Source organism: Merops nubicus, unplaced genomic scaffold (assembly GCF_000691845.1).
Source record: "Merops nubicus isolate BGI_N331 unplaced genomic scaffold, ASM69184v1 scaffold4478, whole genome shotgun sequence".
Classification (NCBI taxonomy): domain Eukaryota; kingdom Metazoa; phylum Chordata; class Aves; order Coraciiformes; family Meropidae; genus Merops; species Merops nubicus.
This window is the reverse complement of record NW_008623646.1, coordinates 220836-246083: the sequence shown is the minus strand read 5'-3', so window position 1 is coordinate 246083 and position 25248 is coordinate 220836. Positions and strand designations below refer to the sequence as shown.

The 25248-nt window shown below is 36.8% G+C and overlaps 1 protein-coding gene across 1 annotated transcript in view; it reads left to right on the top strand.

Moving 5' to 3' along the window:
• The window catches only part of SNTG2 (syntrophin, gamma 2), a gene marked incomplete at its 5' end in the record, with an annotated part of 96713 nt that overhangs the window by 29947 nt on the left and 41518 nt on the right, over positions 1 to 25248 (top strand). Inside the window, 2 exon segments of the mRNA XM_008945144.1 lie at positions 9826 to 9955; positions 17452 to 17490. Coding sequence (XP_008943392.1) covers positions 9826 to 9955; positions 17452 to 17490 — 169 coding nt within the window.

Below are 25248 nucleotides of genomic sequence, written 5' to 3'. Positions count from 1 at the left end.
TGCCTGTAATCTGATTGTTACTCGTTTTCCATTACAAGAAAAAGCAGATATCTTTAACATTTTATTTCACTTTTCACTTTATTTTTCCTAGGAAGGCTTAAGACTGGTTATTTAGTGACAGAAGTATATTTTAAATATATTTTAGATTCTGTCAGCACCATATATGCTAAGAGGAATAAGAGAGAGTAGGATAGAGTTTTTTTTCGTTCCCTATACAGAAAGAGGAATGAATGGAAGTACTGCAGAGTGGGACTGTGAAATATGTTTGTCCATATCACAAAGCAAAAGAAAAAAATTCTCCAGAATATTTTAAAGGGAAGATAAGAAATGTCCTCTTCTCAATGGAACAAAAACATTGTATTAAGTACTGAAATCTTCTTTAATTGGTGTATTTCGTATTGTCGGTATGATTGGAGTCTATCTGACTATTTTTGTGCAGCATGCCGATGAGTCTTTTTGATTACTTATTAATTCAGGGCTTTTTTTTATTTACTTGCCTTTATAATACAGCACCACTACTTCTAGCATTCTATACTTCTCACTAATCCATCAATGTAATTTTTCTTTGTAAGAGGTAAAATAATATACACAGTGAAACTCTGTTCTTGTGAATACTCTTAATTGCTAGCTGGTAAAGGAGATATTTTTTCACTATTGAGGCTAGAGTTGGTTACTAAATGTGATCGAAGTTTAACAGCAAATTTGTAGATCATGGTATATTTTTGGGGTGTTTTTATTTTTAAGATAAAAATTTAAAGATAAGTAGTCTTATAGAGGGTGAAGAAGATAGTTAATTCATATTTAAATTTCATTTTTATTACAGAATGCCTGAACACATATTTGGAAACATATATAGAAAAGTATCTTTAGTCTTTATTGCAGGTACTGACAGTACTATATATTCATTTTTATTTGCCATACTGAACAGAGTTTTAAGTGAAAGTACAATAGCTATAACCTCTTGAACTTTATGAGTTCAAGAAAAAGAAAATTGCTTATTTGGAAGATGGAAATTAAATTGAAGAAAGTAGTAGAGTAGAAGTAGTTCAGGCCCAGTAGCTATGTATTCATGTGGCTATGATCCCAATTAAAAACCAACTTAATTACATTTAGGTGTTATTTTCTATTTCTTGATATTCTGGCCATTGCAATTACTACAGAGTACTGTGTGATTTTTTAAAATGTTTGGGGCTGTGTTGTTGTTAGTTTTGGTTGGGTTTTGTTGTTTTTTTGTTTTGTTTTTTTTTTAAATTGGCCACTGCTTTCTTAACAGAATCTGAAGCATTCTATTTTCCATTGTAACATTACACTAAGTTAACAGTATGCGTTTATTTAGATAAAAAAATTAGAAAGTAGGTGACGTTTGTTTTCAATGGCTTTATACTTGATAACCTTGTAACAGAATTGATATATTACACTGTGAGCATGTTTTGTGACTTTTTGAACTGCTGTTACAAGGTACTAAAATTAACCTGGCATCCACCTGTATGGGAGTCCCTTCTGTAATCTTTGTTCTAAATTTGTTGATTTTTGGAGCACTCCAGCAAGTAATTAATTTTGTCTTTAAGGATATGAGGAATGGGGCCTATTTTTTACTATATTGTTCAGGTGATATGTAAAAAGAGTAAGCCATTAATGCAATTGCTTTATTTTTAAAAAAAAAAATTGTGCTATGTACAGTTTTTTTAAGGACTGCCTGAAGACTGTTATATGTGTTTTTCTTTAAGAGCATCATTAAAATAAGTGGTTCCAGTACATTTGTCACAATAGTGCTCAAGTAGTAAAGCATTCTGCAAGGGATGAGGCTTCGGTAGATAGCAGCAGAGGAAGGCAAAGAGCGGGTATAGTAGTTAGTCAGAGAATGGCTCTGAAACACTGCTGTCCTGCAGACTTATGAAGGAGAAATAAATATTTTAGAGTAATAGAAGAGAAACGCTTTCCACAAGCAAGAAGCATTAAAACCATTATATGAATACTAGTAAGTCCCCACCTAGAATCTATGTACAATTCTGGTTGTTCAAATTAAAACATTAAAATTTCCATTGGAAATTTGCTCTTTTCTCAAAAGGTCTTGTACTGTCACTTGCTGCTCCTATTTTTAGGTGTAGTATCTTAGGATTTGGCAGCTGAGGTTTTTTTTGACAATTACAGAATTTTAAGTTTTTCCATTCTGGATAGAGTTGGAAGGTGGCATTTGTTTTCAATGGCTTTTAACCATGTAATAAAATTGATATATTTCACTGTGGGCAATGTTTTGTGTTTTCTACCATGCTTCTAAATCAGATAAAAATCAAGGAACAGGCAGGAAAAAGAATCTAGACAGAAACTACGCTACACCGAATTAAAGTTCAGCACCAAATATTGGCTCTTAGAGACTGGGATTGCTTTAGTACCTGTTTCTTTTGTGAAAAGTGAACTAAAATGTTATGGTCAGAAATTAGACATACTTTTGGATGCAGTATACTTGCAATCTGAAAGCGTATAAAAAATCAGTGACATGACCACTAAGGAAATTGATTTTTCTGTACACTCTAGGGCAACACATTCACATGCTTAAATACATCCCTTTGATTCTGTTTGAGTAGCATGAAGCTGACATAAGGAGAGTAAGGTATTTTATTTTTTGAATCCTCATCCTCATGATATTTAGCTTCTAGTTTTAAAATCTGTTCTGCAGCTAAACGCACAAGCAAAAACGAAGCAGTTTCATTCTTTTCAGTATGCATGTACTCGGGAACCTTTTCTACTTTGCCCCAAAGATGATGTGTCACTCTGGAAAACTGACGTGACACATTTTCACTCTTGTTTTTTTCTAGTAAATAGCATCCATTAGAAGAGAGAACAGTGGATCACACCATGGCATATTGCTAGCAAGAAGAAAAGGCAAAATAAATCCTGTTCCCTCCCAAAAGATAAAGTTATTATTACTGTCAGGGAATTGTTCATTTTAGTATTGCCATTGAGTTCAAAGAATTATTACTGTTTGTTTGTTTGTTTCTGGAGAAGTTCAGACTTATTTTGTCTTCTGCTTGCTGATGACATACTAAATTCTAATCCACTAGGATTAGCTGAGCAAGAGTCTACCCCCAGATGTCTTCAATAAATGCCTCAGGATAAATAGCCTTGAGTTTCTGCAGCAGACCTGCTTCCTACCTGCTAAATTAAAAATATAAAAATATGAAAAAAAAATCTGGAGTGAGCTGAACATGTTGAAGTCAATGATGCTCATTACTTAGCTTTATTGCTGTTATTTTATTAAATACTTGCCTGTTCAATAAATGCCTATTTTCAGAGGAGTGTTATGGGAAAAAAATTATTTGCATTGTGTTATCATATCAATAATAATTGTTATTATTGTATGATCAAGCTATATTGCTGTTTCTTCTGGAAGCAGAGTGTATTTAGATTTCCAAGAAATCCATCACATTATGAAGTTTGAGTCAAGCACATAGACATCTATTTTTCCCTAATAAACATCTCTGAATTTCATAGACAGTATAAATTGGATATTTAAACCATGTGGAGAATTGACCTTACTGAAGTACTCTTTTGCATATAATTTAAACATAAGGACACTTATGATCTCTGTAGTCATGATAGAGATTTGTTTTCATGAGCTATAAACCTTTCTCATGTCAAAAGACTTACAGAGCTTGAACCTGAACCTGAGGTGGCGTTACAGTGGCAGACAGTCCACTAATGATTATCTAAATATAGATTTTGTTAGCCATCTCATATAAAACAATTCCTAGACATGCTTATATATTATATTAGAAATTGAAGCCATTGACATATCATTCAGTTCTGAAGACATCATTAAGATTAATCCAGTCATCCTACAAGGGATACTGTGAAATACAGTTGAGTAATTAATTATTTAAAATTTTCACCTCACCCACACACTTCCATTGTGCTTAAAGAGCAATTAGAAAATAACATACATCTTTATTATCCTACTAATTAAAATAAATTGCAAATACTTGCATAAAGACTTTTTAAAAATGCAGCTGGAGGGTTTTTAACTTTGAATATAATTATTTTGCCAATGTTTTCAATAAGATGATGAAACTAATCTTGTTTGATTTACTAATTTCAATTTACTAATATTTTCTTACACTTCCTGAGTAGAATTAACACATGACTTATGCTCTGAATATAAAAAGATACCTGCATGTCAATAATTTAAGGCAAAATGACATTCCACCTAAATGTTATGGGTCCATTCAGATGCTAAAATATTTGTGGGATTGGAGTTTAATGAATGAGATTCAGCTCACCTGACCCACCAGACATCTGATAGTAATTCACCTATGAATGTGCCAAAACCTGCACTCACCTTGGAGTTAATGAAGAGAAATAGGCATCTCCAGAAAATGATCCAGCTCACCTATCGTGTGCAATTGCTTATGATAAAACAAAATAATTCCTGAGTTTAGCATGACTTACTTATAGAACCATCAAATAGTTCAGGCTGGAAGGGATTGTAGAAGTCACCTAGTCCAGCTCTATGCTCAAAGCATGATAAATGAGAGCATGTTGCTCAGGGCCATCTCATGTCAATTCCTGAACACTTCCCAGGATGGACATTCCACAACTTTGCTGGCAACCAGTACCAGCATTTGATGACCTTTGTGGATAAAAAAAAAAAAAAAAAAAAAGTCATGTTGAATTAAAATTTGCCACGTTCCAGCTTCTGTCTGCTGCGTGTCATCCATATACTTAGGCAACAGAACTTTATACACTTGAATGGAGAGAAATCCATCTCACTTGAATTACCACTAACTGATAATTGTGCTGGAGTTATGAAACATATAATTACGTATATGCTCCATTCTCCAGCCCGCCACAATGCCTGCCCCTACTGCACATTCTGCACTCAGGAGGCAACAGCAGTACACTGGTACTGTGTATAGCTTTCCGTCACTCAAGCTGCTCCTGTTTCCGTGCAGGACTCCTCCACCTCTTTCTTCCATACAAAACAAAAAGCGTACAGAGACTCTGATTCCTTAGAGTTCCTTTTTCTGTCTGCAACAAAACCAAGTACCTCACATCTGCATCCTACTCTCTTTTCTTTTTCAGCTGGTGGCATTACCAGCTTGTTATTTCTCCTCAGAAGTGCCAACGAAACTATTAGTGTGACTCACGAATGCTGAAATCATCCCTTCTCTCACTATCCTTTCTTCTGCACAAGTTATTACCAATCTGATGGAATACAGCTGCTTCTACTGCCAAATCAGTTAAGAAAATATCCGTAGAAGCATAATGTCTGTGTTGCTTCTGTTACCTCACTTAATTACTCCAAGTTTAATAGAAAAAACACCATTGTTATAATACTGGAAGCAAAACATTCAAACACACACATGCAAAAAATAAAATAAAAAAAAAAAAAACAATCCAAACTTATGTTTAATCTTTCAATATCTTCTTCAGTAAATAGATTCTGTTAATAATCCAATTTTATAAGCAAATCTGAAGGTTTTTAAAGATAGGAAGCTGTGTGTCATTTGCAATACAAAAGCCCATTATTTTTAGCACAGAATTTCAAAGAGATTAAGTAATTCAGATATTTCTTGGGGGCAGTTTCCATTCAGATCCACCCATAGTCCACAAAACGTCAGGCAAAATAGAAATTCTAGCAAGAGGGCCATAACTGCTATAAATAAGCCACTAGAAAATGCTGTAAGTAAAGCAAAAAGAACTCAAATCACATGTCAAAAAAATTGTACAAACAGGAAGAGTGATTTAGGACCTGGGAAGACGCAAAGCTGATCAAATCTGTCTGTATCAGCATGGTAGTAAACTTCCAGTGAAACAGCTGCTATCAGACAAGTATCTAGGTTTTTATTAAGGTAATACAGTAAAATATTGAGATAAATCTAATGGAAAGATGTTTTCACATGCCACAGACACTGAAAGGCTCAAAATATATTTTGCTGAAACTCTTAGGCTCCAATATAGCAAAAATTCAGCTTCCCATTTCAGCTGGCACTGTGCATTTTCTCTTAGGAAATCACTTGAATTTAGCACCTCTATAGTAGCTAAATTTTTGTAAGGCAAAATGTGCTTTATTAATGTTAATGAATATTAATTATTTAATATTGTCAATGTCTGGAAGAGAAGTCTACTAATGTCCATCTATCACTCTGACTTTCATTCTCACAAAGACAGTGTTTATTTTATTAGAAGAAATTAACAAACTGAACAAAACCCAAAAGAGACCAGGAATGTGTGAGAAAGAAAAAGACTAAGTATAGAGGGCAGTGCCTCATGCTTCTTAGTGGAAATGCTTGCAAGAAACAAAGTTACAGATTGGGAGACAAATTTGAAAGTAATAAGAAATGTGAGGGTAATTAAGCCCAAATTTCTATAATTTAGGAAAAGCAAGCATTCATTTCTGGTTCTAGTTGCAATCGTCAATGCAGTAACAGCAGTAGTAGAAGATGTTGGAATCTCCTCTGACCGTGTTTTAAAATGGGCTTACAGCCTCAGGGGGAGAGGGGAAATAAAAAGGTAGTTTTGTTTTGTGAGGATGAGATGACATCATAGCATCTTGACACCTCTCCAACTTACTGTTTGATAGTAAAAGGAAAGCTTATCCTTGTCAGCTGACAGGCATAGGTGCTTAGTTGCACCTCCTTATTTTTTTCTGCTCTATGTTTTACAGAAATGGAGAAAGGCATGATATTTAAGCCTCTTGAATTTATTTTCCCCTGAATTCCAGTGCTGTCTTGGTGCTTACATTGATTGTTTCCAAATCAAAAGCCTCAGTGTTACTTTTGTTAAGTTTTTCTTTTCAGTTGGGATATCTGTTTTTAATTGTAGCCTTCCATAGACTATGCTTTTCAGACCACTGTGTGATGCATGTAACGATACATTATGGCATCTGTGGAGGGAAACTGTTGTAACTGAGGGCAAGAAATAATCCTGGTAAAGTTGAGTACGGTTGAGAGCAAAATCACAGCATTACTAGCACAGACTTTGTGGCTGGCATCTGTAAACTCTGAAAATCCCTGGCTCTTTCTTTTCCTATTTCATTCAATGCACTGAACTGCTTTCTGGTAGAACTAGCTTTCTGCCTGAGTCAGCACAGTGGGGACAGTGATGCCCCCGAGGTCTCGTACCCTGTGCCAGGCAGTGTGAGCACCTCCAGCACATCAGGAGCCTTGAACCAGGCAGAGCCCCTTGGGAAGGGTGTCCAGGTGTCAGTCTGCAGGGGCAAGAGAGCAGCTCTGCAGGAAGGGCCTGGGGAGCTTGGCAGACACCCCACTGAGCATGAGTCAGCTGTACAGACTTCCAGTGCTAAGCCCCACACATGGCACTGCATTAGCAATAAGGTAGTCAGCAGATCAAGGGAAGGCTTATTCTCCTCTCCTTTGCACCCCAGAGGCCACATCTGCAATGCTTCCATCTAAAAAACTGTTCCCAGTGTCTTCCTGCGGAGAAGAAATTTCTATTTTAAACCAGTTACTGAGGAGGCTGGACTAGAGGACTTGCAGGATCCCTTGCACCCTCTTTGGTTCTGTGCAGATATCCTGTCAGTGAAGTGTTCAGATATCTGGATGCATTTGTTTGAATCTTGTTAACTGCCTTTTATAACTCATCACCGTAATTTAATGATTTAATAAGGTAAAGGACAACAGGAGTTTTAGGTAAACTGTACTATTGCCAGCACCATGTTTCAAATGGTTAAAGGTTGGTTAGTTTTTATAATAAGTCTTGTTATTTTTTATAATAAGTCTTGTTATTTTTTAATTGTGACTGTGTGTGTTGGTTGCTTTAGTTGTTAGCTGAGGAGTTCCCTTCTGTGATCCTTCATCAGCCATGTGGATAACTGTGTGTCACTGGGATAAGGCACACTGATGCCTTTATGAATCTACTGAAGTGTGGATTCAGATAGAGCACGCACTATTTCTTGGCTCTGTTAAGTGCTCTGGACTGTCCTTTCTCTCCGTGTAAAGATTCTAGCATCTTAGCTTTGAGATTTGGATTTGATATCTCAGTTAGGCATTGTGAATGGCTTCTCTTTATGGCAGCAAATTAAGTCTGTCTCTGTGCTCCATGGTGTATCGCTGCATAGGGGATGACAGATTTTCCCTGTCTCATTGAAATGTTGACGAGATCATACCATAAGTCATCCTATTACAGTACTTTTGGGAGCCTTAGATAAAAGGAACAGTGTGCTTGAGAGGTGATTATTTCACTCTGTTTACTTGAAGACAGTAAAAGGATTTGTTTTGACCTTTTCTTTCTTTCTGAAGAGGTGAAATAGATTTACTGAAATGAAGGAGACACAGTATTGTGCCAGTGCCATCAGGTTGTAGTAGTTACCATGATAATTCAATCAAGGAAGGAAAACAAGGGAATCAGATGATATACATTTAAGTCTTCAGACCAAGAATGTTATTTCTACAAACAGAAAGTATAACACTTTATGACTCTTTTAACAGTCAAGCATATCAATTAATGTTTATGTAACTATTAGGATAATTTGTCTTGTTAATATTGTGTGTGATGGGTATTTTATATGACCTTCTTTGGCAAGTGTACAGAGTTCAGTGTTCATAGTCACATCAAACTCCCTACAAATGACAAATGTCAGGTTAATAACTTTTTCAGTAAGTCATGAATGAGTAAGTGCCTGTTAACCTCTATGTGTCAGTTTGAACGCTCATTTTGACATATGTCATAAATTAAGCAGTAGAGGACTTCACTGTACATCAGAGAATCCCAGGAAAACCCAGCAACTTCAGAGAGCAGTATTCTTGATCTAGTAGTTTGCTTTCTTCTGGGTTAATGCCAAGAAGAAAGCAATACAGCATAGAAGCATAACTATCTAATTTGTAGATGTAGAAGGTCGCAGAGATACTCTCCATAGTACATGCAAAACAAACATATGCACAATCATTCAGATAATTACAACTGTCTCTCACAACAGTATATGAGTAAAATCTAACTCTCATGGGCACTTAAATAATCTATGCAGCTTTCTGAAGTTTAGTTGCTGAAACTATTGCATGTCACATTTTCTTAAATTTAGGCCGATGTATTTCCATGCCACTACTTAATGATTTTTTTTTTTTTAGTTTGTATTGAAAACTCTCATTGTTAAAAGCATATCCCAGCAGCATCCAAATGTTGGGGCATTCACAGGGGTATGGACACGGTGCCTAAAACTGCAGAGAGTAAGGAAAGCATTGGCATTTACAGAATAAAGTTGCTATAAGCATGTATAAGATGCATAGAAATTAATAAATGCAAATGCACATTAGCATATCAAAGCTGTTTTGAGAAAGGGCCCTACATTCAAAAAGTATTTAAAGAAACTTCTAAGTATGTTCTTCAAATTCCTATGTCATAAGAGAAAATATTGCTTAGAACGATATGTAGAAAAGTATAGGGCTCCAAGAAATTACAGCTAGAGAGGGCAGTTCTTTGCAACCTAATATGTTCCTAGTAAATGAAACCAAAATCCAATAAAGAAAATAGTCATTTTGGTTTAAAAAAAAATATGTTTTTTTCAAAAAGATCTAGTGCATACTTCCTAAATACACTACCTTAAGTTGAGTAATTATGAACATAATATATATACTCAAGGAAAGTAAATGATCAGCACATATATGCTGATACAGAGAAAGTACTTATTGCATGTGTTGCTCCTGATACTGCCCATTATTACCCTTCTTTTTGTTGCCTTTCTTTTGATTTGTAAATTTAAGATTCAAAACTTGTTAAAAGGTGTAAAAATCACGGGAACACTGAGAAATATTGGGCAGTTTCAGAAAATTGTCATGTATTCCTTTACGGATATATTTCTTCTTGCTGCAGATCTAATGCATTTGAAGTGCTGGCACTCGATGGAGTTGGTACTGGGATACTTCAGTTTTATACAGCCCAGGAGAGTGCTGACTGGCTGAGAGCAATATCAACTAACATCAGTGATTTGACACTTCAAAATGTATGTTACTTTCTGCATATTTTCTTGTCTATTCTATTGTAAAATTATTTCTAATTTTCCAAGGGAAGAAAATAATTTACATTTGAGATACAATATATAAAATGCATATATAAGGGGAGGAAGAGGAGAAAGAAAAGAGCAGGCAGAAGTTTTCTGCTCAATCAAAAGTATCAAGAAGTTTCCAAGGCCTGAAATGTTATTACAGGACAGAGAGTACTAGAAAACCAGGTTGCATTTACTGTTTTAAAGACTTTTTAAGGCAAAATATTGATCCTTTCTTGTCATTTCACAGACCTTTAGATATGACCTAATATTTAATTTTTGAATTTTTCTATTGGATTTCAACATAAATCTTTGGTCAACAAAGATTATAACTTGAATTTATTTTTCTGGTCTTCAAAAGTTACTTGGAATCACATTTGAACACAATAGTTCATTTATTATGTTAATTCTTTCTGAATATTCAATTGCTCAAGCAATATCTTTGACAAAATTTAACATTTTTGCTTACAATGCATTCTTTATAAATATTCTCTATTCTCTGGTGATTCACATCGTTTACAGGGTATTACTACTTGATAATTTGAAGAAAGTGATGTAAATTATTTATGAAATTTCATAATTCCTTCTGTGTGAATAGCAAAAAGAAATGTGTTGTAATATTTTCAGAGCAATTCTAGTTCACAGTTATTAAGCCAAATTCTTTCACTTTTTAAAGAAATCAAATTAATAAAAGCCACTCCAAGGATACAGGTGAACAAGACAATAAAAAGTGGCTATAAATGCAAACAGGTTTTATTAGTTGTAGGGATCTAGTCTGCTTTTTTTTTTTTTTTTTTCCAAATCCACTGTGTGCAGTAGCATGTCCTGACATGGTACCTTCGCTGTGTTGTGACCTCTCTACAGCAATATTTTATTATATACTGAGTCCTGGGTTTTGGTGGGATACAGAATAACTCCTCTGTGAGAAGCAAGTAAACTTTTTGCTTGGACTTGATGCTTTATGGGTTTTGCCAGGTGTGCAGCCTGTGATACAACTGGAAAGGTCTGGCCAGAGCATTAGTTTAAATACGGTTCCTCAGAACAGAAGATATTATAGCCTGTGAGAATCCCTTTTGTTGCAAGCCATTGTTTAGGACGAGGAGTGTGAAGCTGGAGTGCAGCTGAGTAGAGCAGAAGGCGGCTGGAGGGCGTTCCCTGCCCCTGGGCCACCAGAGGACACCGGCTGTTTGACACCCACACTGCTGGGGACAAGGCCTTCCAATCGGCTTCTCAGAAATCCATTCCCATGCCTTTGGCTACCTTCATACTGCTCTTTCACAAAATGACTCTTTCCTTAGATGTTTCTGAAATTGCACTTAGGGAATGGATCTGTAATTCCTCAGAGCTTTTTCCTCTTTCTGCACTTTTGCACTTCTGTAGTGTGTCTCCTTCATTCTCCAGGAGTACCTGAATATAGTCATTACTGGTTCAGAGATTATTTCAGATAATACTTGTAGCTACTTATGGGTTAATTTATTGAGTCCTTGCTGCCTCCAAGTTCAATTGCTTCTCCAAATATTTAAACTATTCATTTCCTATTCTGTCCTATGCTGTCATCTCTGTAATTAATTGCTAGATGCACGGTCATAATGGATCTTCTTGCTGATATTTTTGACCTAAAGTGTCAGCATTCTTACTTGAATTATTACTAAGTATTTAAGCAATAATTTCCATTCTTCACTTTCTGCTTCCACACATTTTTAGGATTGTTTGTGCTGATACTTGTTCCTCGACTTGAGCAATGCTTCTTGCACCTTAGTAATTCTTACTTCATCTGTACATAATCATGCTAGTCTTACATACATCTTTTGTCATACAGGTGTGGATACCATTTTAAATAATTTTTTTTTTAGAATTTTAAAGAGCTCCTTTTAGAGATTCATTGTTTTCTTAACAGTGGACCCTATCTTTCATGTATCACTTTTCCTTAATATACTTGATTTTGTAATTTTGCCCTAATACAGTCTCTTTTAGCAGCTGGCATCTCTATGTCAGATCTCCTGCTGATGCCAGAAGACAATCCTAACATAGACAGTACAAAAATAACTCTGCCACAGTGTGACACTTCTGCTAATGTCAGACTGCTCTTTTGAAGTACTGAAACATAGAACTTCTATGCAAAGGCAAGCTCTCTGGGGATCAAGTGTAAAGGAGGAGTCGTCTTTCAATAGTGAAGATGAGAGAAGTCATTACTGCATAAGGATGCTACTCCTGGACGTTAAGATATCTAGAAAGTGTTACTTGGTAGATGAGAATTAATGATTGTGGTATTACCTGGAGGGAGTTAGTTCTTCTAAGACCAAGGAGCATGGGGAATACTGCAACACGGAGAAACATGTAAAGGTATCTTTTCAGCTCTCCTTACTGATATATGCCTTGTATGCTTAGCTCTGAAAATCTCCTAGTAACAGTCATGTTTACAAGCAGTACGGATTGCCTTTTTTTTTTTGTTTGTTTGTAAGGACCCTTGCCCCAAATTATTAATCGCTCTGTTCATATTCTTGTTTTTCACCATTTTTTTATCACTTTTCTACCAGCATAAAAGTTTCCTATTATCTTCCTTTGTGATTCAATCCCCCATCTTCTCAGTGCTCTTAAAGCTCTTCACATTTACCTTTGGCAGAAATACATAGAGATGAATCAACGCCTCACATTTATTTTGTCATAGACCTCTTCTCTTCACAGGAGGAAGTAGAGTTGAAACTGGAGGGAGAGAGAGAACAGAAACTGGTAGTGAAGCTGCCGTGATGAAACAAGCAGCACAGGCAACAAGTTGATCTGTATGTGCTCCTCACTGCTCCTGTTCTTTGTTCAGCTAGAGGCTTCTTTGTAGGCTGAAGAGGCAGTGCTATGCTGGAGATGTTTTTTCTAGGAGAGAGTTCTTTGAAATAATTTATATTTCTCTCTGTTTTACACCATCCCGATAGCGAGCTATTAAGTGAGTGTAGCTTTTCACATGGATCTTAATTATTTTCTTTGAAACTTAACACTGACCATTAATCTTTAGAAGCACCTAAAGGTGATGCTGCCAGTACATTTACATTACAGAGACTCGTTTCTTATACTTAAAACATTCTCAAGGTTTATTTGTTTTGGTTTTTTTCTTTCCCCAGTATATCCTAGTGGTGTTATTTTTTTAAAAAATAAAAAACAGTATTAGTGAATGAGTAGTTCATAAGCCATTAAAAAATGAGTTAAGATGCATTTGTTCCAATATAAATATTATTTACCATTTTTAGAAATCATAAATCATTCCATCTGTTTCATTGTAGGATGGTAGAAATTTAAAATTTGGATTCAACCCAGGTTGTTTAATCCAGATCATATTAATGCCTTTGATAGCTTTTTTAACTGTGTATGTCATAGTGTGTAAACCTTTTATTTTACACCTTTATGTAAATACATATGTAAGTCATACTCCATATTGCAATGGAGTGAAATTTCTGTTTGAATAGGGAGAAACTTATGAAATACAAGCTTTGAACATGCATATATATATATATAAAAAGGGAATTGAGGTCTTATTTTGTTTACACAGCAGAATGTGGGGTACATGTAGATGGAAACAAAATCCTTGTGTGCAGGAAGCAGTATATAAATTAGACTGCCTCAATGATTATACAAACAGTTTTCCATTTCCAGGGTGAAAACACATAATATTTCTTTGCTGCTGCTTTTTTGTTATTTTTAAAATAAAAAATTTCTGCTTGAAAGTACCCCAATGGAAAGTCAGTAGGGGTAGGAATCACATCACCTAAATTTAGCCAAGTAAGACATAAGTCACATAGGATCCTCTTATAGCCAGGGGAGAAAAAAAGAAAAAAAAAAAGATGCCTCTTGACATCCTTCTCTCTCTCTGCTCTCTAGGAAGAGAATACAGATATATTAGATGTATAACTCTTTCCTTTTTGGCTTGCCAAACTTAAGTGAAATGAATCCCAGCCTGGTAGGTATTTTGAGTTAGGTATATGGTTGTGAACCATTTCATCCCCATTCTGTTCCTGCCCTGTATGTATTCATTTAGAACAAGACAGCAATCACAATTGCTTAATAGTTCCTTTTCCAGGTTGCCTGCAGTCTTTGCAGATCCTTTTGGGTTTAGTTCCCCTGCTGTCTCCAGCTCCCATTACTGTACTGCAGCGCCGAACGCCCGTGTGTGGTCAGCAAGGTGTACCCTGTCCCGTTCCTACTCCTGGCTCTCTGCACCAGCTGAGGGGATGTGCAGAGCACGTACTTCTCTCTCCTCAGCCCTGTGAGGTAGGGATGTAATGTGATACAGAAGCACATCTTTCTTCTCCCCAGTTACATCAGGGCTTCAGCCATCCCTGCTTTGAATAGGGAATGAGCTGTGGAGTCCAAAGCATTCTTCCCTATTGCCCTTACCAGTGGGAAGCTGGACTGCTTATGAGGATGCTCTTCACAATACTCTACCTTCATTCTGCAGAAAACCTGTGTGGCCAGTTTCACAAACATTTTTCCAGACACATCCAAACACAATAAAATAAAAAGTAGTATAACAACTTTTTTTTTTTTTTCCACAAGCATATAGGGAGCTTAAGTAGTTTCACTGAACCAAAAGGGAAGGTGAAAGAAGACAGAATCTCTACTAGCCCTGGTTATTTGCACTGGTTTATGTTATAATAATCTTGTTACCGAGCATGTCTTCGGCCACCTGCAAGGAAATAGTATTTCCTGTGTGTGTAACATGGCTTCTGTATAGTTACTATGTGTAGGTATTTATGTCCGAAGCATTGGAGAAGGGTTGGAGCTGAATACGGGCAGAGTGGGACAGCATTCCTGTTGATGTTAAAGTATTCCAGATGCCTTTTCATTATTTTCTGTACAACTGCTCAGGTCTAAGCTAATTATGAATCAGACAGGTGAGGTCTGCTTCCTTCTGCAGCACTGGGCATGTCAACAGTTTGTTTTGTTCCAAGTTACAGAGTAGGGTTCTTGAGTTCCTTCTGCTTTGTTACTGTTGGGGCCTGGAGAGCACCCAGAAAGCTCTGTCACCTGTTCCCCTACCAAAGTGCTCTGGGCCACCTCTGGCATGGTGCCGCTTGGGGTCAGGCTGCTGTGGGCAGAGCTGCACGCGAGAGCTGTGAGGAACCTTGCAGGGGGCCCTTCCTCTGCTTGGCAGCTGCACTTCAGCTCCATCCTCATCATCTGTCCTCATCTGTGCTATGGTGCAGTGCCAGTGCCTGCAGGTTGTGACTTGCCTCTGTTGTGGTGGTCCCCATTCCTCCCCTGGAGTGGCAGAGAGGTGGTAGGCAGCATCACAGGGACCCTCCAAAAGGCTGACAGGCTCTCCCAGCACTCTACACAAGGTGACAGCCAGGCCTGGCGGGTACCCCAGGCTCCCAGCAGATTTGGCCACCTCATCCCCAGAGCCTCGGTCACTCCCAGCTGTCTGATCCACCAGCACACTGGCATCATTTGACCACACAGTTCAGTTCAAATACATACACTGCAAAAGTGAGTGCATGGGGGAGAAGGAGCTCTGATGGCCCAGAATGGGTCAGGACTGTCTAGTGAGCTCCTACAGCCCTGAGCCTTGGTATCACCCTGTGTCTGTACAGACAGGATTCCTGCCGTCATCCTGCAGTCTACTACATTGCAATTTGTCCTAGGGTTGTTTAGTTTATGGTCGTGGATAATTCCCTCTATGCAGAATAATGACTAGTTATTCCCATCTATTAGCTACAAGAGTGTGTGTGTATATACATTTTCTATACTTCGTACACTTTTAGCTTTTATGCATGTATATAACATCACATCCCACAGCTGTACTTTGCTAAAACCAAACAGAAAATATGTTGTGGCTAAACAAGCTCCAGGTAGTCCAAGACAAGTTCAAACAAGCCCTGACACATCCTGAGGCCTGTGTCATTAACCTGACACAAAGCTTGGTGGTCTCCCAGGTGTGCTCTGTCTGGATGGGATGGAGGTAACTTTCTTTATGGCAGACGTATGGCGTTATGTTTTATGTATGGCTAAAACAGTCTTGATAACCCACCGGTGTTTTGACCATTACTGAAGAGTGCTTGCAGAGCATCAAGGCTTTGACTTCTTACTCTGACACACCCTGCCCCCCAGGGAGGAATGGGCAAGGAATCAGGAAGGGACACAACTGGGACAGCTGACCCAAACTGGCGAAAGAGATATTCCATGCCGTATAGCATTGTGCTCAGCAATAGAAGTGACTTGTGGGACAAAGAAGGTGGGAGATGTCTTCTAAGGTGGCTCTTGCTTGGTGACTGGTTGGATCAATCTGCTTGTGGGAGGTACCAAATGATGGCTTTCTATCACTTGGGTTCTCTCCTGTTATTAAGCTTTCTCTGTCTTGACCAGAAAGCTTTCTTGCTTTTGCTCTTGCTGTTCTCCCATCCTTCCTGCTGGGAGGGGGAAGGGAGTGAGTGCTTGTGTGGATACTCAGCTGCTGGCCATAGTCAACCCACAACAGGCAATGGCATCACCATATTTACTGAGCCACAGGGCTGCAGACGTGCTCTGCTTCCAAAGATTAGCCACAGATCTGATCTTAGACATCTGGTGTGGCCAGGATGCAAGCAATACCCGTGGATTTCTTCTGCTCCTTTTGTATGGCAATTGTAGTTTTCTCTGTGCATAGCTATAACGCTTCGGTCTTCCATCACAAGCCTGTCATTTGTTATGCACCAGGCTTTTTGACAACAAGATCCTTTGGAAGTACTCACCAACCGAAGACCGTTTACAGCTTATATGACTGCATACAGGGGAGTCTGTCTTTCCAGTGTAATCTTCTGTCTAGGTTCCATATTGCTACTACACTTACTAATATTGCACTTTAAAGAAGTTTTTCACTTTGAAGAAGGAAATATCTGACGGTTTGTCCACCACTCATCTATGCAAACTATGACTGCCAACAGAAACCCAAAGTCAACAAAACTTCATTAATTGAACAGAGATGAAGAAGAGAGATATGTAACTTACTCATGAAGAGTAAACTAAAAGAAAAGCCTAAACATTATTCTCTTCTTCTTTAAACAATATTAAACAGTCTTTAAAAAATATTCTTTTCATCTTATGCTCTGTGTCCTTCATTTCATAAGTACTTAATCACATGCCTCATTTATAGATCTGCTTAAGCAGTTGTTAACAGAGCCCAAAGTGAGTTGTCTATAGTACAGTATGCATTTTTCACTCAGAGTGGCAAAGTTAAATTCATAAATTCAAATCATTATGAAAGATTTAATGAAAACTATGATAAAAGTCTTGCCATCTTTTCAGTCCTTGGTTTTGTAAATTTACTGTAATAGTAAAAATCTAGTATTTAAGTACTGAATTATTCTACTTCTTATAAACATAATTTGGAAGTATTAATACAGTATTTAATAGTCAATAGTCAATGCTAATTGCATCACAGAAACTCTTCAGCATATTAAAAACTGTATTCTTCCATCTCTCTTTCACAGATGAAAATGGCAAATAAATGCTGTTCTCCCTCAGATCAGGTAAGACTTTTATTATGTTAACCAATTTTTAGTATCCTTGTCATTAAGTTGAAAAATTTGTAAAATTTATTTACGCATGTTTAGGAAATTTTAAAATTCTAAACCCAAGTTTTCTATGGTTTGAAGTTCTGAAATGACCTACCTAATACAGCAGATTCCTACTAATCCAGAGTAATTAGTAGAATCCTCCATTGTAGACCTTAAAAACTGGATTAAATGGATCAATTAACTAAATACAAGGACTGTGAAACTCCAAACCAGGTCTTGGAAAACATAATATATGTTTGTATGCGATATTGCAGCAGTGAATCTGACAAGTTAACTCCATATTTGCATCACATATGGTGCCAAGATAGCCAAGTGGTGTATTACAAATCCAATCTGTTTTGCATCTGTCATGCTGTGCAGACTATGTTTGCCATGATTGTTTGTCTGGGACTTTTGGAGCTCACAAGCCTGATGAGGTATTTCTTCTGCTCTATCTAGCCAAACGTCCTGAAGACCAAAATGAATTAAATGCTTTGGGAAGTATTTTTACTTCTTCTAGCATTGCAAAGAATTTTTTTCATTCACTTTGTAAAATATAATTGTAGCATTTTCCAGACTAGTTCTGTAATTCTGGGAAGTACTTTGAAGTTTGTATTATAAAACTAATATGTTTCACTTGTGTGTGCTTTCATTGCGTCAGTCTGGCATTGAATCATTACTCACGAACAAAGAGCCTGATCCCTGATGTTTCCAAAAATGCTGGGTTCATAGATTATAAAACTGAAAATCAGAAAAAATGTCTTTTATACTGTTTTACTAAAGAAATTTATTATGGAACTTTATAGCAGAAGTCAAAGGCTGAGTCAAAAATTCTTCATACAAGGATCAAATAAATATTTCTTAGTTTGACAGCTAATAGTTTTTCATCTGTCACCATTTCTTCGTCTTATTTGTAAAAAGTGCTTGATTTTTTATAGGCTATTCTTCAAGTTATTTAAAATATTTTACCATTGACAATTTCTTATACAGGAAACTGTTTTCTTATATTTGAGTCATGAAAAACATGATTATGAATGCTAAGGGAAAAGGTATTGAATTTGGCTGGGGTTTTTTTTGTTGGCTGAACTCTACTAGAAGTACAAGTACAAGTAGCTATATAAATTTCACATCAGTTTGGGCATAGTGGGTTTAAACAGGAAGACATCATTCCTCAATTTTTAACAAATGTTGGAGACGTTATTTAACTTATCATTAACTACCTAATTTGAGTTCCTAAATAATAGTTCTCCATAAACTGCCTGGATAGTCAGTGCAGAAAATATTCTGTTCTGAAAAGTTGTTCAAATGTGAAACTTGATATCAGTGCTTTAACTCATGGCTCTTAACAGAAAAAAAAAAAATAAATAAAAGATCTCTTGGAGAATTAGAGACTAGCCAATTTGACTTCAATCTCTAGAAAGAAATTTGAAATAAATAAACAAAATCATTGTATGCAGCTGCAAGATAACAAATGGATGACCACCCTGAAGGAGTCTCAAGAATAAATAGTGACAACTGATCTCATCTCCAAAAAGTGAGAAAAAATAAAGTTGTATTTAGTTTGGGCAGGTCAAATAAAGGAAACTAGCAAACATGAATGTTTTAAAGGAGCAAATGTGAAAAAAGTCAGACTTCAATATGTCCTCTGAAAGTCTGGTTTAAAAGCAAGCAAAATGTGAATCTCGCATGTCTATGTCTATATATATCTGTCTCACAAAGCAATAAAATAAAACTTGGAAATGATAACTGAAAATAGAAGAGGACTTGATCTGCTCTAGATTAATGGAGCTTATTAATGTCAGTAACATAATGTTTGTACAAACCTGAATAGCTCTTGTTAATTTAGTTGATTTAAAATTTAGTGAATGGATAAGCTTAAGAGATTGAAAGTCACATGAAGAGCTGCCTTGAAGTAAAACTGGTGATAGCTGCAAATTTATCTTTGCTTTTGAATATGGGCACTCCTGAAGAATTGAACAAGTCCTTAGAGTTTCATTATTGTGTTGCCTGAGGTGAGCTTTCTTCATTGCCTTTAGAGTCCAGCTTAATCTGGCTACCTCAGTCTGGCTATTTCCACACTTTAAACTCTCTTCTCCCACCAAGGCAGGGTGTCTGCATTTAAACTCCCTCTTTCAAATTATTCCCACCAATCCTTAAATCCTCAACTGTCCTTGGGAATTGTTTGGAGAGTTCTAGTTATCCCAGGGCATGTCATGCTAGTTAGTCCATGTAAAAGACTGCAAGGTTTTAACAAATACTCAGGGATTACACAAATTTGAGAAGCATTAAATAGCACAAATTCTGAAGCTCTGGCTCTAGGTTTACATGAAACCTGTGTAGAAAATGAACCACACAGCATCTATGCACTCAATACTTATAGAGTATACTTATATTCCACAAAAAAAAAAAAAGGGAAATTGAGACAGTTTATACATTATTTTGAGTTTAGTGGATATTTACAGCCACCATTCTCCAAATATAACTTTTGATTCTAGTTTTTATAATGTATTACAGTACTCTGGATACTTGAAAGCACTGGATTCTATGTTATCATTAGACAATTAGATTTAGGACTCGATTTTTAAAAATACACACACTGCTGGATTGTTCTATATTTTTTATGAAACAATAAATTAGGCAGTTCTCTCTCTGTGCAGAAAAACTACCCACAAGGTTTTTTATTTTCTTTACTTGTTGGTTTTTTTATGATTTTAAGATATTTCCTGTCCTCCACTAAAAAAGTTTCTTCTTAGTAGAAACAGGAAAATACTTATCAGTTATTAATTAAGACTGTGTATTTTTTCTAGTGATGCTGTAAAACATATTTTCACTACTTCCTTGGATCTCTTCCTGTGTTTATTTTTATTTTATTGCAGTGACCTTTTAATTAACCTCCAGAGGAAATCAGAGAAAATGAAATCTAAGAGACAAGGATTATAAAGTCACTGCATGTGATAGCACCAGGAAGGCCAGGATGCAGATTAAGATGCAACCACCAAGGGATAGATGGGTAACAGAAAATTACCCTCTATATGCATTAATAGCAAGAAGACAAAGGGAAATGTTTGTCTTCTACTCAGCGTATCACAGGTCAGCCTTCAGTAAAAGGTCAGCTGCAAAAGGTGGTTATTGCAAATAATACTAGCAAAACCCAATAAAATCTCAGATTACATCATGAAGAGAAGTTTTGATGATATGTGTGCTTTTAATGCCTAGTGATATTTGAAGAACTGGTCAAAGTAATTTCTGAACTATTATCAAGATATTTCAAGGTATTTGTGTCTGCCAGATGACATATCAAAAGATTAGGAAAGGGCAAATATTATGGGTGTTAACAGAAAAAAAAAAGATAAATTGGAGAATTAGAGACTAGTCAATTTTACTTCAATCTCCAGAAAGAAATTTGAAATAAATAAATATAATATTTGTATGCAGCTGCAAGATAACAAATGGATGACCACCCTTAAGGAGTCTCAAAAATAAATAGTGACAACTGATCTAATCTCATCCTGTCATAGTACAACACATCTTGTGTGTGTGTGACAAGTGATTGCTGCAGCGTATCTTGATTTCAGTAAGGTTTATGGCATTTCTTGATGTCACAGTATTTTAAACGAGTATTATGTGGATTTGGTTGTACAGATTTTGTTGGATAATCCAATAATAGGTATAAATGGTTCACTTTCAAAACTGACATATTGACTAGAAGTCCTGAAAAGGTCTGTCCTGTATTAAGTTCCCTTGAATACTTGCTTTATGATGCGTTAGCAAAAGTAAAGTGAGTCTGAAAAATAATATGAAAGCCAATTAGGGTGCAGCACATAGGCAAGAATAATCAAGTATGTCTGAGAAGCTGTGGGAAACAACTGGAGAAGTTGTTACTGGAAAAGTATCTGGGGATGTAAATTCTATTAGGAAGGTTTAGTCCATCCTCCATTGCCTTCCTAGCACTTAAGGAGGCAATCCCAGATGCCCTCATCTGAAGAAGCCAGTGTCATGGTTTGAGCCCACCCAGCCAGCAACAAAGCAAACACACAGCTGCTCACTCACTTTTACCCACCTCTGGTGGGATGGGGAGGAGAAAATACAACAGAAGGTTCCAGAGTGAAGATGAAGGACAGGGAGAGCTCACTCACCAGTTATGGTCACAGGCAAAAAACAGAACTGACTTAGGGAAAAAAAAAAATTCAATTTAAATAAAACCACCTCTAATTCAATAATTGAAGAAAAGCAGAACAGTGAGAAATACAACCAGACCTTACATACCCCTTCCCCCCACACCTCCCTTTTTCCCTGGCCCAGCTCTGCTCCCTCCTCCCTGCCAGCAGCACAAGGGGGCAGGGCATGGGGGTTGCAGTCAGTCCCAGTCCATTCTATGTCATTCCTGCCACTTCCTCCTCAAGGGAGAACTTCTCACAGTCCTCCCCTGCTGCAGTGTGGTGTCCTTCCCATGGGAGACAGACTTCTGCCATCTTGGGTCCCTTCCACAGGTTTAATCCTCCTAGCAATAAACCACTCCAGCACGGACCTTCCTCAGAGTCATAGTCTTCTTTGGGAGCAGTCCCCTGCTCCAGCATGGGGTCCTCCATGGTCTGCAGGCAGGATTCCTCTCCTCTGTTGATCGCTAAGGCTGCAAGGGCTCAGCCTGCCGTCCCACCACAGGCCGAAGGGGAATGGCTGCTCCAGTGTGCCTTCCCCACTGCTTCCTCACTGGCCTGGTTGTCCACGTGTTTTGTCTCCTCAGGTTCCACTCTTCTCCAGCACAAAAGATCTCCTAAAACAAAGGAACTCAACTGACAGGTTTTCCTCTCTTAAATATGTTATTAAAGAGGCATTGACTGGCTCAGCCTTTGCCAGAAGCAGGTCTAACTTGGAGCTGAAGAAGCTTCATGAAGCTTCTTACAGGAGCCTCTCCACTAGCTCCCTCTCCCGCTACCAAAACCCTCAAGGCACAGACCAAACAAAGCCAGTCAGAGGTAATAAGAAAAACATCAGGTTAATTGTTATGGTTTGTTATTACAGTTTATTACTACATCAACCTGTGGTCATCAGGTACAGGGCTGATCAACAGAGATCCCCAAAATACTCATTCATATAATTTATCTTATATTGCTTTTTTCTCCCATTTTTTCCCCCAAATAAGCAACCCACCACAAACTGATTTCACTGGATTACTACTGTGAGATCAGTCCTTCATGATTGTTCTCCAATTAAAATTATGTTAACACACATTTAAGCACAATTTTTGTTTTATTGATTGGAGGATAAAATGTAGAAGGAAACTGAGACTGAATTTTTAGACTAAGTTTTCTTTGACGGCTCTTTTGCAACAACTCTAGCAAAGAGGTATAGTTTGAAAGGATTTATTTTTTTATTTTCCCAAACTGCAGAATAAACAATTTGAGTCCTTCTATAGTCAGGAGGAGAATAGCTTGTTAGGTGTATTTTATTGTTGTTGTAATATTGCTATAAAATTCAAGTATACATGTAAGACAAAATAATAATTGTGAAGGACCTGAATTTTCCACTTCTATTCAGTACAGACTAGTTACAGCAACTTACCTGTCTTCAAGAGTGAGTTCAAGTTTGAATTCTAACTTGAACAAAAAGTCTATAATGAAAAAAGGAGAGTGGTATCAGCCCAAATTTTCCAAGGCTCCTTGTTAAAGCAAGCAACCAAAGAGAAGAAACACTTACCTCTACCCAAAAGGACTTTTAATCCAAATTTTGCACAGGCAGCCAGTTCCTGGCAAGGTACACAAATTCTGATACATACCATCCTCATAGTTCCCTTCAGGCTAGGATAGACATCTTGCTATTTGTGCTTGTGTATTCAAACCATGCCCAGCTTTTACTTACAAATTTCACACAAAATACTTGTGTGCCATAATCTCTGACTTCCTCTGTAGTTTCATCTCTAAAACTTTATGTTTTGAACAGTAGCCATTTGGACATAACTGAATGCAGTTGATGTGCAATGGAAATCATTAATGTATTGCATCAAAACTTCTAGAATTCCAAATTTCTTTTTGATTTTTAATTTAATCATTATGGATGTGAAAGAGCTGCTTTTTCCCCTCTCGCCCCTGCAATAACTGTACTTCTCAAAACATGTAGTCGGACACTTGCTTTGGAAAGGAAAAAAGAAAAATTCTTAAGCTACCTCAAGACGTACTTGTCTTTGCTTTCCTAGTTTTGTGTTGTTCTGTTGTGCTTCATGGTATGACACTGGCACTTTACTTGGAGGCCAAGCTATTGTTTTATAGATTCTTAATTCCCTTTCAGTACATAAGTGTACCCTTCTGTTCTGACATGTCATCCATCAGGGATCCACTTGATTTTCTTTCTTCGTTTTCTTCTGGAGTGTTTTGTTTCATTTACCTTTCATAACTATTTAACTGGAAGTACTGTATACCAATGCTTTATTCATGCAGTCATTGCAGCAACTAGATGCTTTACTACTGTAGGAAAACAGTAAGTGCAAATAAGGACTTTCATTTATCTGCTATGATTGGATTATAGTTTGTTAGAGACTTGTTTTATCTCCTCATAGTAAGTGCCATGGCTCATTTTGTTCCTACAGGAACTTCTGGAAAGTGTATTAGAAGATGTTAAAAACTTAATAATACATTGATGATATATGGGTAATTTTCCAGATATATGAGTAATTTTCCATGCAGTTTCAAATAGCAGTCTCAAATTCACTATGCAGTATGGGAATAAAGTGGTTGAAAGAGATTTCACCATACAGAACAGCTTAACATTGTTTGTTGCTATTAAAGATTATAAAAATCTGTTTGTCGTGTGGAGAAAACCAAATTTGTCATTTGTTCAAACCAAATGTCTTGATTCTACTCTGCCACAGGCAGACTGGTCACAGTATGGTGTGACTGCAATGAAAATAGTAGTAATACAATTCCATTTCAGTAAAACACTTAGAACACATTAAAAAAAAAAAACATTTGCAGCTAATTAGGAAATGCAGTCTTATATTTGTAGCTAAATACATACTCAAGAGAATTATCCAGAAGATTAAGTGCTCCATTAAATTGAGGCTGTAACATTTGGCACTCCTATCACATCCTGCAGCCATAGATAAGAATACAACAGTGATAGGGCCTTCACACAAATTCCATAAAATAAGTAAAGGAAATTCTTCCCATTTCACAGATGGAAAACTTTGACATAAAGCACATTTTCATTAAAAAGAAAAAAATTCCTATTACTTCAGTAGGAGAATTCAGTGCCCTTTTCCTCAATTTAGAATTTCATTAAAAGCAAGTATGGTTGTCTTTTGCATTACTGTTGGTACTTAGGACCAGTGCTTACAGGCCAACCTGTTTTCTGTCAACTTGATAAAGTTTTTCCTGTCAATCACAGGAAATCATGTGTATTTTGAAATGAAAACATAATCTTGACAAGTGGAATTCCAGTCTTCTGATACCATCCTGCCCTGAGTTTCATCTGAAAACTTCATATTTGCCTTCTTTTACTATGTTAAATGAACACCTTTGGTTTTCAACAAGATAGTTACATTTTTCAGAATTTGTCATGTTTGCTTTAATATATAATGTTTGATGAATGACCTGGGCAAGCTTTAGTATCTGTGACTTAGTTTTACTATTTGACATTATAGAGAATTCCAAAACTGTTCAGTGGGTTCTGCTGTGAGAATAAATGGTGATAAAGATGATGAACAAAGAACATAATAGAGAGCCATATCCTTTGCTT